Source organism: Tympanuchus pallidicinctus, unplaced genomic scaffold (genome assembly GCF_026119805.1).
Source record: "Tympanuchus pallidicinctus isolate F22 unplaced genomic scaffold, pur_lepc_1.0 scaffold28, whole genome shotgun sequence".
NCBI lineage: Eukaryota > Metazoa > Chordata > Aves > Galliformes > Phasianidae > Tympanuchus > Tympanuchus pallidicinctus.
In genome coordinates, this window is record NW_026294745.1 from 1,974,491 (window position 1) to 1,993,412 (window position 18,922).

The 18,922-nt window shown below is 37.3% G+C and overlaps 1 protein-coding gene across 6 annotated transcripts in view; it reads left to right on the forward strand.

Moving 5' to 3' along the window:
- The window catches only part of IFT81 (intraflagellar transport 81), a 45,167-nt gene that overhangs the window by 7,084 nt on the left and 19,161 nt on the right, over nucleotides 1-18,922 (forward strand). For 4 of the 6 annotated variants that reach the window (XR_008208678.1, XR_008208677.1, XM_052691293.1 and 1 more), the window contains exons 7-10: nucleotides 822-906; nucleotides 8,635-8,798; nucleotides 10,042-10,137; nucleotides 12,067-12,213. Coding sequence is in view for 4 of the 6 variants with exons in the window: in XM_052691293.1 (XP_052547253.1) it covers nucleotides 822-906; nucleotides 8,635-8,798; nucleotides 10,042-10,137; nucleotides 12,067-12,213 (492 nt within the window). In the remaining 2 variants the exon portion in view is untranslated. Of the gene's footprint in view, nucleotides 1-401; nucleotides 711-821; nucleotides 907-8,634; nucleotides 8,799-10,041; nucleotides 10,138-12,066; nucleotides 12,214-18,922 lie in introns of those variants that run through there. The other 2 variants (XM_052691295.1, XM_052691296.1) reach the window with 2 other exon arrangements.

Consider the following 18,922-nt stretch of genomic DNA (forward strand, 5'->3'; position numbering starts at 1 on the left):
TGAATTCAGGAGCAACTTGGGGTTTTGTTCCTGAGTCTCACAAAGGTGATGTCCTAGTAAGTACTAGAAGCAGCTGGTATCTGGATGTAGGGGTGGATTTCATTCCTAAGCTGTGTTGCATGTTCCCAAGCCAGCCTGCTGTATCATCTCAGTCAATTCTGTTGATTTCAAATAGAATATGAACTTTTGCTCCTTTTAAAGCAGTGCTAAACTCAGATGCCTATTATTACAGTCAACATACTGATTTGGAATCAGTGTGAATCAGAAGGTTTTCAAGCCTTTCTTGGTCCTTTCTTGAGGGAGGTCACAAGAAAATACTGTGGTGTCCAGGTGATTCTGCTTCTTATCACACATTTCTCTAAGTAGCAGAAATACTGTTCACCTGGCTGCTGTTGTTTGGCAACAAGCTTTTCTGTGTGCTCTCTACTTGGCTCAGCAACAGAATAGTGGATTGCTGTGACAACTCAGCTGCCTTCCAAGAGATGCAGCACAAAGAGAATTTTCTACTGCAATCCTGACTAGCTTTTTTGCTGTTCTTTTAGTGTTCAAGCCACTTGAATGTTTGCTTGAAAACAGTTTAAGAAATTTGTGCTATAGAGAAAATACTACTTGGGAGTACAATGCTTTTCTTAATTAACAGTAAAGAATAAGTAAATCCAAGCCAACTGTTGAAAATTGTTTTGGCATGTTTCCTTGTGAACCACAAGCTGGTAGCTACCATTTTTTGTATTCAGGATTCTTTGTGATACTCTTTTGCTTTAGTTACTTGGAAATGCATTTCAAAGGAATGAGCTTATGCGTGTACAATTTTCTCTCCAAAGTTATTCCATGCAGAGCAGAGACTGCAAAGAGCACAGCTCCAGCTGAAAGAGATGCATCATGCAGTAGTGGATTCAAAACCTGAAAGTAAGTAGTAATGTGTAACACCTGGGGGGTTTACACTTCTGTGAGAAATGAAATTAAAACTGCATGATTCTCAGTAACATGGGAGTGCCAGAAAGCACATGTGAACTAGAGAGAAACTAATGGAAGATATAAATTCTAAAGGCTGGAGCTCCTAAAGGCAAATATGCCTTGCTATAAGAAGGCAGGGGGGTAGTCATAAGGAAGATGATGAGATACCTCAGTCTTGTTTTTTGAGGTCCCCTTTGCTTAAAACCTTAAGCCAGTTACATACTGAAAACTAATTATAATGCTCTGCAACAAAAAAACCCAAACAGCTGGAACTACAAGGACTGGAAAAAGCAGAAACCTCTTAGAAAAGGCAGAGTTTAGATACTGTGATGTTTTGTGTCTTTTGTATTTACAATTGAGGATCAGGGAAATACCTCTTCATCTCAGTGAATGTACAAATACATTGAATATTAATATTATGTTTTATTTGTTTTTTTTTTCAGTGTAGACTTGATGTTGGTTGGTTGTTTTTTTTTAATTACATTTAGTAAAACATTCATTTGGAGAGCTTTAAGGCCTGTTTCTTATTGTGGTGCAAGTTTCTGTTGTAGTTTTGCATGGTACCAAAAACAAACCCACTTCCTAATCTTTTTATAGAGAATGAATTTTGTGTGTGTGTATATATATTATATTTATAGACATACATAATATACATTTATATATTAACATATAGATGTAATATACAGACCTATTTATAATGTTTATATAAAATAGTTTGTTCTCATGATATGACTGTAGGTGATTTAGGTATGTTGATGTAGACTGCTGCTGCTCATTTTCAGTCTTATCTCGGTCTGCAAATCACACTAACAAAGTAAGTTATACTCCTTGTAGAGTAAGTTTTTGCTCATTGATCCACTATAAAAATAGTGGATAGGAGGGAATTACAGAGAGCAGATAAATGCATAACTCACTGTCTCCAAAGTCTACAATTCTACAGCATCCATGTTTCTGAAGGAAATATAACTAGAATTAATCTGAGTCTGTGTAGAGTTCGGCGTTTCTGCTGCATCTGACCTCAATTGGTTATCAGTAACGTATCACAGGATTGATAGAAGCTTTATGTGCTGTTTATGCTGTCACTGGGGATGATTTATATGGAGAACTCTACTGTACTACTAAGGTATATGACTCAAAGTCATTTTTCCCAGAGCCCTTGCGCTGGCGTGCTGAGTGGCTGTGGTTTAAAAAAAAAACAAACAAACAAACAAAAAAAAAGCATTAGAATGCTTTTTATTATCTGAATAAATAATTTTCCAAATGATAGCATCTACGTATTTAGATTTAAATTTAGTGAAGCAATTAATTGTCCTACTTTCTCAGATAGTTTAGTATTTCAGTTGCATCATGGATGCTTTGCCAGTTGTTTTGAGTGAGAGGATTTTTCTTAGCCAGCAGTGCATTGTGATGCCATTACTTTGTAACTTTGCTTTATTTTTTTACAATTGTCATCAGCATTTGAGCCACAAATGAAAACTAAAAGAGTATCTGAACTATCTTCTTTACTCTAAGGGACCTGTGGTGAGTTCTGTAACAGTTCCATTTTTGCTGTGGCTGAGAGTTTATACAGCAAAGCTACGTCGACATTTCTATTTCAGTTCGTAGGGTATTTTAAGGCCTGTGGAAACTTGGTGGTTTCAGTTCACAGAAGCAAAGGTAACATAATAAAAAGTCAGTAAATGTCATTTGATCTCTGAGATGAAAATAAAGTGATCTTATTTATTACCCTCATCTTGAGCTTTACTTGCAGGAAAAAAATAAAGTGTTTAGATGTTCTGAAGAAAAACTTGGAGTCATTATTTAAGAAAACTTCTGTTGAAATTTTGCCCAAACAAAGACTTTAGGACTTAGCTTTATAATTTAATTACTTTTCCCCTCAGTAGTTACAAGGACACTGCCTGTAGTAGCAATTACAGAATGCCAACTGTTGATTTCTTTTTTTTAATAATTAAAATTATGTGGCCACAGCGTATTGAATAGGATTTCATTTCTTTTAAAAGCTTTATTGGTCTACAGTTAACACTATTTATTTTTTAAAAATTCCCTTTGGCTCCAGTTCTGTATCTCAGCTGCCTACTCACATCAGTATGAGCTTGAACACGGATGATTCAAAGACTGTTTGGTAGCTGTGGATTTTTACTGCAAGTTCGGTGCTTTTCCTTACAATAATTTTCTTCTGTTTTTAATACTTTACCTGTTTTTACTTCCAAAGCAAGAGATACGTTGATAAAAGCTGTTGTTAATAAGTAGATTTTTATACGTGTTATGGGTACATGTTGCTTTGATTACTTCATCTGGTAATTAACTTGGGATGATGTTCTTTAAAGAAATGCAAAGTAATTCCTTAAGGAATGCAACCATCCCAAACTGATGAGTGTCGTTAACATTAGCATAAGTCTGCTTGAGCTATTCCAGAAAAATTTAACTTATGGTTAATAGTTTATTTACTTTTAGAAATACAATGTGTTACTTAGAAGACCTTTTGTTGGACCATGAAGAACAGCTGATCATTGTCTTGCAGACTACAATTGATAACACTGGTTTCCATAGTATGTGCCTTCCTTGTTTATGAACTTCAGTACTGCTCTGTACTTTGCTTAACTACAGAGAGGCAGTTGCTGCTGCTATTGATAAGAATTTCTGATTTACAAAATATCTATTTCTGTTAGCATTTTTGACACTGAGTGCTGGTTTGAACAACCTAACAGAGATTGTTATATTTTTGCCTTGAATATCTGCTGGCACAAACACAGACTGTGAATGCCAAGAAGTGATCTGAATTACTGAAATTCTTGATCTCTGTCCATTTGAATGGAACGTTATTGTTCAAATTATTGGCAGAAATAGTGAGAAATGGGTGCCTTGCTTTGATTAGTATTGATTAATGAATATTGATTAAAAGAATGGGTTAAAAGGGTTTCCAATGATAAACAGAAACATGCAATTGGTACATTCCATTAAATTAATACGTAGTAGCATTGCAGACCAATGAGAACATCCGGGATACTTATAAGGAGGAATTATTTTGTTCAGATGTTTATTTTATGGCATTCTGAACACTTAGTGAAAAATAGAAGCTATTATTAAAATATCCTATTTGAATGAAAACACAAACTTTTTCTGTTGTTGTTTGTTTAAAACTTTTTGTTTGGCCACAGAACTATCTGTCTCTGAAATTCAAAGTTTAAATAATTTCCTCCAATGCTGAGACCAGGTTACAGTTTTGGTAAAGGAAAATAACTTAGGAGGAACTCAATAATAAAAATGTTTAAGGATGGAAATACAAGGCTGGCTGGTAAGACTGATAGTATTGCTATGGTTGAGTCTTTCAAGACCTTTGACTTTTTTACTTGCACCCCATTTTGAAGAACAAACAAGGCAAAGCAAAAATTCAATGTGATCTGTATTAAATTGATTAAAAGGACTTTACTGAAGACTTTAAAAAGGCAGCTAATTGGGGAATTTTCACTGATTGGATGTCTTTCTAATGGGGGCATGCATAAATCAGCATTTGGCTCTTTTTTCAGTTTTATGTTAGTGCCATGAAAGAAAATAGCAAATGATCACTGATTAAATTGCCAGATGGAAAACAAGATTGGGGAATTGACTGGGTAATGAGGAGGACAGGCTATTGATTCAAAATAATCACTTGGCAAACCAAGACCGTGCCAACAATACATATTTGAAGGAAAAGCCAAATGTGGTGGCATGTGGGAGTTGTTCCTAAGAAGTGATTCTGATAAAGGCTTGTGAGGTATGGTGTAAAAATGGTAGAACTGGAGCTCCTGGTGTCAAAGACTTGGTGCTATCCTTGCATTTATTTATAGAAGGAATGGAACAGGAGCATTGTTGCTCCTCTTTTTTCTTTAGCTCTGATATTTCCATCATTGCAGTACCCTGACCACTGCCTGGAATTTGGGAAAGATACTGAGAAGTTAGATTTCAAAGAGCTGCAGTAATAATTATAACGTAGGAAGCATACTGTACTGTAGAACATTTGGGAAGCTGTGTAGTTTTTCAGTGAGATATTGATAGATTTAATCATCATCTATTAATGTTTGCGTGTCCTAGAACTCTGCTTAACACAGGGAAATTGAAAGTGGTACCATTGGAAGCTGCAGACTGAATCCCTTCAGTACTCATTTGTACAGCATGAATGCAAACAGGGAAGTGAGGTGTTTGATTAGCAAGCAAATGCCACGTGGAAGACCTTTCCACACCTGCCTTTGTCATAGCCTTCCTGGGTGATACTAAACAAAGTGTTCCAAGTATTGGCAGGTAGCTTTATTTAATTAATGAATTAAATCAGTATTGCAGGTGTTTTTGATATGGAATGCCTAATGGGGAGCCTGCAGAGGGAAAAGAAGTAGGAGCCTGAGCACAAAGAGATCCAAGTTTACATCTATTAGAAGAATTATGCTGGGAAACCTGCTTCTTTCCTACATGACTGAGCAAGCACTAAGAAAGTCTTTCTCCCACCTCAGTTTATGCAATAATTATAATAACAAAATTGAATGGAAAACATGAGGAATTGCTGTTAATAGCTCTTCACGTGTAAGGTTGGCAGAGCCTTGCCAAAATAGCCCTAGGGCACAGAGCCAGCCTTTCTGTGCAGCTTACGTATGTACATTTTGTAACCATAAGTGAATGCTAAAACATTAAAAACAGGGCTTATATGTGTAATGGAAAACTTAAAGTATGCTTGCTTTTCTTTCCTCTGTCCTGGGAATTTGGAAGAAAAAAAAAAAGTCACTGAGAAAAAAATCTTAAAAGTGCTGCTGTGTGTTTGTTTTTTAAGGTTCTGTAAAGCAGCAGAAATAGCTCTTAGGTAGTTACTTCTCTGTATGTTAAATCATACAGAAGAAAAAATATCTCCAGAAGTATTTAGGAAAGAACTGCATTAGTCATGAGGGATTTTGGCATCATCATGTCTTTCCCCATCAAGTTGTCAGGTTTTAACTCGCTTCATTGTGTGATGCAGAACCAGTTGGTGTTTGAAAGAAGTTGGTAATAGCTCTCAGGTTATCAGAGAAAGAAATCAAGATAGCAATCAAGTTTTTACCCAGTAAAGTCAATAGGTCCCTTCTGTTTTCGAAAGCAGTCATTCAGGCATGGATATTTCATGAGTTTAAGCTTAAATCTGTAATATTTATGCATGCTTTATAAGAAAGCTGGAGAAGGGTAAGAAATAAAGCATAAATTATACATGTGGTTGTTTTATTTTATTTTTTCCATCTCAGAGGCAGGCTAGAAAAAAAAAATAGTTGATTAGAATATTAATATTAAATATCAGGATAACTTAATCGATATCGCTTTGATTTCCACACTGAAGTTCTTGGTTATAAATATCCACTGGGGAGTTATGTTCCTAGTTCTGAGGTGATAATTCAGCTCATGGTGTATGTGGGAAGCTTTGCTGCATTTGCAGAGGTGGTAGATTTCTAGTGAGACATTAAAATGTAGTCCTTCCTGCACAGCTCGTCAGTGGGCTGAGGAAGACTGAAAGTCAGTTCTCCTGGAAGAAAGAGGTGGGTATTCCTGGGGGTTGATTGGTGTTCTCTCCTAGTAAGTTCCAGTGCATTTCTGAGTCTAGCTGTAGTGCCCAGCACGTAATGGCTATTGCACACATACAGCAAGTGCATTGCCTGTTCTGAAACCAATACTGAAGCTGTTTTGCACAAGATGAATAACCTTCCCACAAAGGGAAAAAGAGTTTATGGTAGTACTGTTTTTCATGAAATGAGATCAATGAAGTGGACAGCTGGAAAAGAGGAATTCCTTCTTGTTTTTAGTTTGGTTTGACTTTATTTTGTTAGGAGCACTGCTTTCCCTAGGGTCTATTCATTCTCATTCTTGAGGCTTTCTCAAGAGCTAAGTATGGCTCCTTTCTTCTCTGGCAGACAAACCAAGTACATTTCATTTCGACCCAAGCTGAGAGCAGAGAGTGAGGAGGATCTGTCAGTACTGTGTCTAGTCCTCTTGGTAAATAGATACAGAATAATGGAGCCTCCTTTTCTGAGACTTGTATTTAACTTTGTTCTGTCCTTCTCCTTACATCAGTCAGTGATGTGGTCAGCAGGCTCTTTAGCCTCAAAGCCTAAAGCTCTGTTTTCAACTTGCATCCTTTCCTCTCTGTTTCAGCAAGATCAGCTCTGTTCCTGTACTCAAGCTTTCCTTTCTTTCTGCAGAGAAAGACAGATTTGGAATTTCTTGTTTTGCTTTGCACTTCATGGCAAAACAACAAACCCAACAACCAAGAAAAACAAGCAAACAAAAGAACCGGAACACCAACAAACCAACAATACACCCCCAGTGAGTCATCTTAAAAAGTACCCAGGGTCCTTACCTTTTAGTCATTTTGGTCATGAAAAAATTCAGAAATACCTCTTCCCACTCCAGTCTGATGTGCAACTTCCAAATTTTACCATAGCCCTTGGTACAGGTGTCTCAGAGGAGTAATTGCACTGAAGTATCTGTTGTCAGCAGACTGCTGTGTAATGTAATTTAAATAGCAATTTGGTTTTATTCTGTCACATTTTTCTAGCTCTGTATTGTTCTTATCTGTGTTTATAAATAAATTATTTGTAATGGAGGCTAAATTACTCTACCTAGCAAAAGCAAAGTCATTATAAGCATGTATCATGCAGTGTGAATCAGGCTCAGTCATCAGATAGGTGATTGCTTTTCTCAATAGAATTTTTGACATTACACAGCAATTTCTTTTTTTAAAAAATCTGTTTGTTTTCAATATTCACAGTGTACTGAATTGAATGCCCAAGATTGAGTATTTGCTCTTAAAAGAAGAAATCATTTGTTACTTAGAGAGAGGCATTTTATAATGTAGAAGACTCTTACAGTATGCATACATTTATTTCAGCTCATTGTAAGGCCTTTTTTAGATACAAAATTAGAACAAAGAAGTTTTATTTTAAGGGAGAGTTTCCAAGGACGTAACAGACCTTACAGGAGGCTGGCCAAATTAAGATCTTTGTTCTATTTCGAGACACAGATAAAGGATTCACGCTGAGATAATTTGTCTGTAGATGATGTAATTCACATGGAACTATGACCTGTGAAATCTATGGGGTAGAATCTCTCCAATGCTCCAGCCAGGGATGTTTTAAGGGATCCAAGCTTCAGAGGAGCCCTGAGCAAGGCAGCACGGCTCTGATGTGCTGTGCTGTCCCTCACTGATCATGCATAAGATACCAAATTGTAGCCATCAACTTTTCAGTTTCAAAAGAGCATAACTCACTACAGAAAATAGTAACACGATGCAATGGCGCAGTGTCTTGATGTGCGTAAGACATGCACGATGCTAATGGTTCTCTTTGTCAATGTTGTGTGTTGAGTTTTTGTATCTGATTCATCTGGACTTTGATCTATGGAAAGATTTTACTTGTTTTATTGACTAAAAGAATACAGTGAGGAGTTAACAGATACGTGTTGGAGATACAGGTGGGTAGCAAGTGTAATGCAACTTGTTTTGTTTAACATCCAGATTAAAAAGCTAGATCAAGTAACTACTTGTTAATTAGAGTTTTGAGAGAAAGATTCAAGCATTGTGCTGTTTTTATTGTAATCCGTCGCTGAACACTTCATTGTGTTGAGAAAATTGAACTTAATTATCCTCTACATTACTTTCTTCATGGACATGCATTGATTTAATTTGTTCTTAAGGCTTAATGAAGAAACTGGAAGAGGAGATAAACTTCAATTCATACCTCGCTACTGAAAAAATACCTAAGGAGCTTGAAAGTAAGAAGAAATCAGTGTATTTCTTACAAAAGGCAATTGCAGAGCCAGCTATGGGTCAATCAGATCTCAATGTACTTGAAAGCAAGGTAAGTTGACCAAAGTGACGCTTAATTCGTGTTTCATAGCTTGCTCTAGAGTTTGTGCATATTGCTCTTCTCCTGTGCCTCCTTTGCATCCTCGAGACAAGGTTTGATTCCCAAAGGAACACCTCTTCAGTTGTAAAAGAAGACGTGTTACTCACTAAATGCAAGCTCTTAGAAAGTAAAAAAAGAAAAAAACAAAACCACAAAACCCACTGTATCCTTAAATGCTATTAAGAAAATTGAGTTAGCAATTTGCTGTTGTGTGAGCAAAGATATTAGTTCAGCATTAAAGGTTTGATTTTTCTTCTCTTCAGTTTTAGCTTGTTTTAAACTTTCACTGGCATCAAGGGAGTTTATACCAATATAAGAAGAGTGCTTATGACATGGTGAACAAAGCTTTGTTTGAAATACTCAGCTTTTTAAGTATGCAGCTGTTACTCAGAGTAACGTTGGGGTAATGTCCTGCTCTGTACCTGCACTTTGTTTTGACTTCATTAGATTTTAGCATATATTTACACTGCTTGCTTATCAGCAGTCATCTAGTTAGCAGAGAATTAAAGGAAGGTTGCTAGGGCTGTGGTTTCCATGGCTGATGAGAGTCCCAGTGTAGCATTAAGTCAGAAAAGAGGTAGCTGGAATCAGTGTGCTGGTGTAGGTGTTTGTTTCCAGATGCAGTGGGCTTTAAAGTTTCAGCTAGAGTGAAGATTGACAATCTGAACCTGTGGACAACCAGGTGCATTTTGTGGCAGCAGAAGGAGGGTACCACAGAGCTGCAGTGTGATGGCTGTGACTCTTAAAAGCATTGGTAAAACTTGGTATCACCTACTTTTCATCTGCTGCTCTTTAGAAGTCTAAGTGAAAATAAATGTTTGTTACTATGTGACAGTGTGCCTTTATCAATATATATGACAACATCAACCTTTTTCTGTCTGTATGTACCAAGTCACTGATTCTTTTATTCTTTTTTCTGTCCATGTATACCATTTTACCTCATTTTCAGGGCAAATGTCACGCTCCTGCCTTATCATTAAGGCACAGAACTGGAAATCAAAAACCCAGCCTCTTCCTGGCCAGTACTGAGTAACTCATTGAGTTTTTTGTTCTTTTCTTTCCTCTAGTTCGAAAACAGAGTTAGCAATATTTCCTCGTTAACTGGGCTGTTAGTCTGGTTTGTAAAGCATTTAGTTCTTGGAGAAGACAAAGAAATAAAGTTCTGTTTCCTCTGTTTTTCGGCTCTGTTTTGCAGATAAATGAAGTAAATGTACAAATAAATCAGCTTATTGAGAAAAGAATGATGAAGTATGAGCCTGTTGATAGTAAACTTTCCATGTATCGCCAACAGGTAGGAAAAAACAAAACAGTTTAAGAAGAATCAGTGGAGCAATTTCAGTCATTGTTGCATGTAGACTTTTTTCTTTAACTTATTAAAGCAAGAATCTGTAGAAATAGGTGATAATGTGAGATAAAAGCTAAACAAATGGCGTGCTTAAGGCTTATTCAAACAATTGCTTCCAGTCATGCCAGTGAGTTCCTCAGTTGCTGTCTGAGGTGTTGCCTGTCAGCTGCATCACAGGAACGCTGGAAGAATCACTTGGGAAGAGCTATTTTAGTAAATCTCCAGCTGTGGACAGAATCTTACAAGGCAGCACGTGTGCTGGATGCAGAGCTTGCTTTCAGTCATAGCACTTGCTTGTGTTTGACCACATGCTACTTTTCCTTTTACATCTGTTAAGAACGCATTCTCTGATTTTTCTCTCTGTATTTTTTTCATCCTGAAGCTATTAAAAAGTTTCTCTGTAAAATAAGCTGTGTGGTCTAGCCTTAATAAATTCAAAAGTTATAAAATGGGTTTCTGAAATCAGAGACTTTTACAGCTTACGCAGAAACATATGTGGTTTCTTTTCCAGCTGACCTGTATAGCTGCTGATTTTATTCAAGATTTCCATAATGATATTTATGGTGATGGCTTAAAAAATAAAAAGGCGTAGGTAAAATATATCAGCGGTAGGAAAAAATGGTGATAAAATGTATGCTGCAGTTCAATCACATATAAAATATGTGAAATATGCCTGGTACATAATGGGCTGGTACCCAAGACCAGTTGGCTGGTGATATAACTGTGCTCAGTGGAGGAGCTTGGGGAGTTCAGACTGCTGCTGTGAGTTGAAGGCATACAGTGGTCTTTGCTTTGTTTTGCTTCTTCTTTGTATATGGCACTACAGTTTATCACTGCAGATATCTCATGGAGCAAAGAGCTGAGCTGACCCCAGCTGAATTCTGTTGGATGATTTTAAAAATAACGCTGCTCCTCTAAACGTAGTGAGAGAAACCCATTCTGTTTTGCTTTATTTTTACTGAAGTTTTTCCTTTCACATTAAGTAACCAACAACGCATCTAAATTCAGGTGCATACATATACGTTCCTGTGTTATGTAAAAATATACTTTGGCAAGATAAAAATGCTTTCTTTTTCTGAACTAATGTATGTTTATGTTTCTTAGTCTCTTAACTTTAATAAATGTAGGTACTAGTAAATATTCTGCCTGGTAAAACATTTTTTTAAAATGCTTTTTCTTCTAGACTAAAAAAACCAATAGTGGAATAGGCTATAATTACAATATTTCTGTACTTTTCTGCTTTGTTCATTGTCTTTTAGCTATTTGCCAAGATTTAGAGGCTGGGTTCTGCTTAGTATAACATATTTCTGTAGGCTGGAGTAGGTTGGAGTTATAAAAATCTGTATTATGACATTTGTGAAATCTTGGATGTCTTTCCAGTTAAACCATGTTGATGTGTCTTACATAGGCACAAAAAGGAACTAAGTAGATTAAATGGAGCCCCCCAAGTGCATGCCTGTTCTTCAGTGACAATGAAAAAGGAGGTGAAGAAACACATGTGTAAAATGCATCAGCAAGGATCTGAGGAGCAAAGGGACATGACTGAAATCTCAGCCATACTGAAGGAAGCTTGGAATTGGCAATCAGCTTTAAAGAAGCTGTGGTTTAATCAACTGTGTAGTTGTGTAATCTGTCTTTTTCTTTGCAAAGATACGTGCTCACAATTCCCAGTGAAAATGAGTTTCCTACAGTTGAGATGTGATTTCAGTGGTGCCACACCTGAAGTTTTCATGTTTTTATTTTATTAATGATTAAACATTAATAAAACGTTTAAGCAATAAAATATAAATATATTATAAAAATATAGATATAATATAAAATATATTAATAAATTTTTCCTTTGCATGTCCATGTATATTTCTGATGTTCATTCAGGCATCTATAATTTCCCGGAAGAAGGAAGCCAAGGCAGAAGAACTTCAGGCTGCTAAAGAAGAGATGTCTAGCACAGAAAAGCAGATGATACAGAAGACGAATCAGGCCCATGAGTTAGATGGCTCTGAAGTTCTGAAGGGGGATGAGGTACGTCATGTAACAGTGTGTATAAGAAAGACTGATTTTTATTTTTATTTTTTTGTTGTTAACTTGGAGTTTCCTTTTACCTTCTCGTTGTAATAGCTGCTTCTGCAGTATCTTACCCATTATTATAACGTGGTGTCAAAGCACGTGGCCTCAGCATTGCAACAGGCCGAGTTCTGCTTTTCCTACCCATGCTAAATTAAAATCAATTGACCAACAATGTATTTGAAGATGTTTTTGAAGTGCAGATAGTACAATGTTGTCCAGTGCTTTTAAATGCTTTCCAGTATTTAACAGCACTTTTTAAAATATTTGGTTTGCATCTACATTCAAATTATTAATTTATTCACATCATTAAATTATTCACATTCAACCTAGTAGGTTGCAAAGCATATGAGGACTTACTGTTGGGCTGTTCTAACGTTCCAGAGCTTTGAGTCAAAATAATGTCAATATAATCTCAGTGGTATGATGATAAATAACTTCAACCAACTATAAAAGTCAACAAGACTAATGGGGGGAGCTTAGGACTTCAAGTGATAAGTCATGTCAGTGAATTTATTTTTAATCAGTGTATAAGTCTATCTGATCATAAAGCATAGGAGCAGCAGTTATCAGGAACACGCTTAATACTTCAATATTTATTACCACAAAAGGTTTTACTTCAAAAAATACTTCTTGTGGACCACCTGCAGTTCATCTATAACACAGACTTTGATTCACAGTCATCTTATCCCAGGCAAAATTTCATTTGAAGCTGCTACTTACCAAAGAAGCTTTTTCTTCTTCAGAAGTTTACACAGATTAAAGCTGTGGCAGCTGGACAATGGTTCATCAGCAAAATGAATGGGCTGTTATTAAGAGAATAATAGAAGAAGTTTAGAAGAAGTCTGCTTAGTGTGCTTATAGGCAAATTTCCTAAGGAAGACGTTAGCTGTATCGTACTCTGAATTAGTATGTATCCTAGTTTCAGCTGGGATTGAGTGAATTTTCTTCCTGGAAACTGGCAAGGTGCTGTGTTTTAGATTTTGGATGAGAATCATGTGATTAACACACTGATGTTTTAGTTGTTGCTGTCTGAATTTGCACTGCCATAAGTTTATCGAGATTAACACTCTTTGCTTTTTCTTTGTCTATTTGTGTGCTTTTTTTTTTTTTTACATACTGCTCAATGCAGTCAACGCCCTTTGTAGAAGGAACTCCCTTCCTGATCCCATAGGATGTGCCTGCTCCACAAAAATCAGCTTTCTTTTAAAGGAGTCTTACAGAGTAAATGAAGTATGGGAACGTGTGGATGCATACACTCATGCATAAGTTCTTCCTATACAATATGGAATGCATGCAGGTTTCTCTTGCCTTCTTGTCTGTTTCCCATTCTGTAAATCTAGATAAAAACCAAAGGTAGAACCAGTAACAGACTTATATCTAGAGTTATGTTTAGAACAAGGAGCATCTCTTGATGCCAGTGAAATTAACTCGTGCTGCAAGTCTTGAGTAATGATTTGAAGAATTGAGCTGCAGCTTTCTCTTACCATGGTGTACCATGGGCACTCATGGTGTTCCATTGGTAGCAGTAATAACAAGACCACTACATGAGACTTCTTTCTACCTCAGATTTTTATCCTCAGTGAGCGCTTGGCTGGAATCTTTGACAGCTTTCAAAATAAAAATAGCAAGCAGACAATCTGTGTTTCTGTGATGGGAGAGAAATGTTTAATTAATCAACAAGAATGCATTACAGAGACAGCAACATATGCTTTACATTATCTGTAAATACACTGTAAGGTAAGAAATAATAGATGTTCTGAGTGGGGACAGCATGCTCTGATCGATAGTAACTTCAGCAGAGCCGAGTAGGAGGGTAGCAGTTACTTAAGAGGCCTGATAATGAAAAATTCAAGTTAATTGTCTGCCATAAGGAAGAGGCTGAAGACAGAAAAAAGACATTACCTGTTTTGAACGTAACCTTCATTCCTTTTGTTCGAATCTGTTCTCTGTTTGATTTTTAAAATATCTTCAAGTCTTCATGTTGATGAGTGCAGAATAAACAATGGAGCACTTTGGGCAAAATATCAGCTTCCAGTTAGGAGTGTTTGCATTTTTGTAAGAACTGTTTCCTGTTTTGTGAAATGCTTTCTGTATGTTGGCCCAAGGAAGGAAGCCAGCATTATACAATCAGTGTTCTGTTCCTGTTTATTAGTTCATTAGGTGTGTTGTGTATGTGTGTGCTTATACGTATACAATAGAAATAGGTTGTTGGGGAAGAGGTGATGAAGCAGAAGTGAAGTTAGCAGGTTGTCTTTCATCAGTAGGTCTCAGTTCATTGCTCACCTAGACTGTAGATTTGTTTCTGGTATGGTATGCCTTTATATTTATGTTCTGTGCTCTATTACTCCAGCTTTGAGCCAATACTAAAGGAAGTCTTGATTAATGTAATGGTGAGTCACTACTGCAATACATATGTTCAGTGAGGACAGGAAGAGGCTGTAGGTTCAACCTTCACATTCCGCTCTTTGACAACTGAGAGCTTCTTTTATGCCTTCTTGTTGCAGTCCCACACATCTTCATTTCTTTCCTCCATTTTCAAAAGAAGAAGAGATGTGTTGTTTTTTTTTTTAACAGATAGTTTCCCTGTCTTGAGTTTGAAACAGGTTTTTAATGGTGCCGCATCTAACTTATCTAAATGCTGCAGTTAAATAATTATTTTCCCATATTCTCAGTATTTCTCATCTTTGTCTCTACCTTGGCTGTATCCTCTTACATCACAACACAAATAGTCAAAGAATTAGTGCCTTCCTAGCTTGTACTCCCACACCAGTATTCAAATCTTCAGCTGAGGTTATCTCAGCACTTCGTTCACCAAAAGGTTGATCCTGGCTTCTGTTTTTAGGTGCTAGTGTTTTACTTTTCTATTTGTAATAGAAAAAAAAGAACATCAGAGTATTCCAGTTGGTTTGAGAGGTTGTGCAGCTACACAGAAAGTGGAAGAACCAGCAGGGAATAACCAACTCATTTGCATCAAAAGCAGAAAAGGTAGGAATAAATTGCCTGCTTCAGTGATTATGAAATCTTTTTAAGCACTTCAAACAAAGCACAATGGACGTGGGGCAAAGCTGGCAGGCTCCTCACTGCAGCTGTCAGATCCTGAAAATTAGGGAATCAAATGTTGACACTTAGAAGGCTCGATGGTTCAATTACAAGTGATCCTAGGTAAAGCCATGATATTTTTAGCTCTTTACACAATGCACTGTGCTGTTCAGTACAGGGCCCTAAGAGCCTAGACTTCTCCAAGGTTTCGGAATAGAATGGTATCATAGCTGTGCTCAGCTACAGTTGTTAATGTTTTTGAGAATGTGGTATAGATGGTCTCGTCCATTTCTTAGCAAGGGCGTGTGTGTTAATTTACATAAGGAGTTCAGCTCTCATACTGATGCCTACCATGCCTAATTGCACCCCGGTAGAATGATAAAAAAGAGGTTGATGTACTTTGGAAACAGCAAAGTCTTGGACTGTGGATCTTGTCACCTTTTCTCTAAAAAGGTTGGTTCGATCTGCATCTACAACAAACAGTTACTGAGCCCTGAGCTACAGAGGCAGATTTTAAAGAAGTGATTAAGGAACTCACTGCTTGGCCGTGACGTGCTTTAAGTCGGGACCAGGAATAAGTTATCCTGTAGGTTTACGAACTCTTCATTAAGGTTCTGTGCGGTTAAATTGCTGTCTGTCAAAGGCTCCTTAAATGTGGAACTGTGAGAGTGGATGGCAGTGAAGTTGTGAGAACAAAAGTAGCAACTCTGTAGGATTCTTACAGAAGCCAGGAGCTTTCTGTTGTAAGAAGCTCACCATCGTTTAAGCCAAATCTATGCGGTGATTCAGACATAAAATATAGCTCCACAGAACTGAACGCTCTTTCAGCACCCACTGGCATGAATAAATCATCAGTTTTATTGATCTGTGCATTTTCAGTGATAACTGAAAATGGTTTTTCATTAAAAATATTCTGATTGGTCCAGCTTCTTAGTAATGGATAGTAATAACCAGAAGCAAGCGCTCCTGGGAGAGGAATCCTACTCAGTGCTAATGAAGAATTTTCCTGACTGGGCTGTCTAACGAGCAGGTTGTAGGATGCCTTCATTTCATTTGGTTGGGATGATAACAGTTGGGTCTGCGAGAAGCTTTCCCCTCTTCTATGTGAGTTATTAACCACATCCAACAGTGGTGGTACCAGCTCAGTTTTAAAGCCTCTTAAAAAGAGTTTTATTGAAAACATGTCACGATCAGGAACTTTTCTGAACTGAACGTTAATGCTTTGGACAGTCTGTATCCCATTAATTGGTCTAGTAAAAAAACCTAAAACATCTGCTCCTAAACTGAATTCTTAATAGAAACAAGAACAGTCAGCAAAGATTTTCTGCAGTTACTGTGGTTATGCAAATAATTTCATCAACGAAACTTTGAAACCTTTAGACTCTGTATTTCAGAAAGAAAACTTGTTTTTTTTTTCCAATTAATGCTTTATTTTCTGTAGTAATTTCTTGTGGAAAAGTATTTTGATTAATATAATGGAATTGATAACAGTAATCCACAAAACAGCATTTTATAATGTTGACACAGAAGTAAGCGATTAAGCTGGGATTTGTTCTTCTTGGTAGAAAAGCTTATCCATTTTCTCCTTGAATGATAATCTTACACTAAGAACCTTGTCAAAATTTCACAGGGGGAGAAATTTGGTTTTCAGGAGACTAAAGGGAGGACTTAGGAGTAAGCATGAGAGGAGCTGGGCTTTGATCCCAGTCCAGCAACGCACTGAAGCATGGGGTCGGTGTGCTCGTGTTCCTTCCCGGGGAAGGGGGTGAGCAGTCAGCCTTGGGATGGCTCTGAAGAAGAGCGATGTGCCAACACTGGTGGGTTTTTCAGTATAAATGGAACACAGCACAAGAAACCTGCCCAGGGACGCGAGCTACCTGCATGCTTTGGGACCTTATAAGAGATATTGAAGTCCTGCTTTCATTCACTCTGCTTCATGGTCTAGATTCCGTGCTTTTTATGTTACAGTCTCCCATAAAAATAGCTCAGTGGAAAAGCATAAACTTTCTTTGCTTTCATTTGGATCACTTTTATATCTCAGGGGGCTCTGGCTCGGCAAGCAAATGAGCCTACAGGCTTGTTTACTTTAACTGCTAAGTCAGTGCCAGCATTTGGTTCTTGTCCAGTCATTTAATCTTCGAAGCTTAAATAACTATTTGTGTTAGAGTGCTTGAGAAAGGAAAGCTTGCTGGTGGACATAGCCTTGAATGGTGCAGTGCTGTGAGCGCTGGCGGATCCATGGGAACTCTGTAGGTTGAGCCTGCTGTTTGTGTGCAGGGAGCAGTTGGCCTTGGCTATGGGAAAATGCTGTTGGTAAAAAATGGATTCCTTTTGGGTAGTTAACTTTAAACTGATGTGGCTAGACAGTTTTTCTTCCTTCAGTTCTTTGTAGTGTTTAAAATACCTTTTGCAGAAGTAAAATCCAAACTTACATAGCATTTTAAAGAGATTGATTTTTATTCGTCTGCATATAGATGGGAGCATGAGATGCACCAAGCTTCAGAAGCCGTGTTACAGAAGTGAAGGCACTGGGATTTTTGCAAGAGGTTTATTTATAGTTTTCGGAAATCTACAGCATGATTCTCAACTTTTAGAGTGGAGAAACCTAGTTGTGCCAGAAGATCCCGACCAGCTGCTGATTTAACTGGAGTTAAGCCTAACAGCTCCAGCTCTGAATTTGGCTCTGCATCTAAGGAAGGCTTCAGTTAGTGAGATTTTCAGGGGCTAATCTGTGCTGCGTTTGGAGAAGGTGAATTCTTTTGAAACTAGTGCCAAACTGTTGATTGATTTCTACAGATACGGTCATTTTGCTGCTGCTGTTTATACCATTCCACCTCATTTGTGGCAAAAAAATTCATGAAAACTTGTTAGCTTTTAGAAAGTCAGAGATTGTGATGAAAGATAGGCATCTATCTCCTGAAGGGAATAGATCTCACTGGACAATGTGGGCAGCTTGTTTGCTTCGGATGAGATTTTTATTATACAGTCTTCCCTAATAACGGGGCATCGGTGGAATGAGGTTTTAATCAACCAAATCCTTTGACTTCCATTGTAAAATACATTATGCTTTGAATATTGAATATGCAAATACTCTACCTCCCACTCAAGCTATTTTCAAGACCCTAAAAGCAGTTTTAGAAGTGAAGAGAATCGTAGTTTGCTTTTCATCCTGGGGTAAACTGACAGAAGCTAGTTCAGATTTGACTGGTGTGTGTGGTCACACACAATACATTTCACCCTTTACAAATGCACTTCATTGTATTCCACTGATCAGATGAAACCTCTCTGGATCTACTCCATCCAGACAGAGCACTGTGTCTCTTAAATAATTGGAGAGATGCTATTTATACTCCATGATGTCTTGAAAATCACAGAATACTTGGTGTTATCTAAGCAATACCAAAAGGAAATGAGTCTTTTCTGTTAGCTAGGTGGGTATATGTGAATTTGCTATGACAAACAATTCATTCTGGTAATATTACACTAAGTGTGCCAATAATATAACAATGACAGTACGACTGTAAGAGGGCTGCCTCTGCTGCACTGTGCTGTGGATTAGGTGACCTTGTCTGTCCTTGTCCTAGGTAGCACACACAATGTAAGATGGTATTCTAAACCACACATA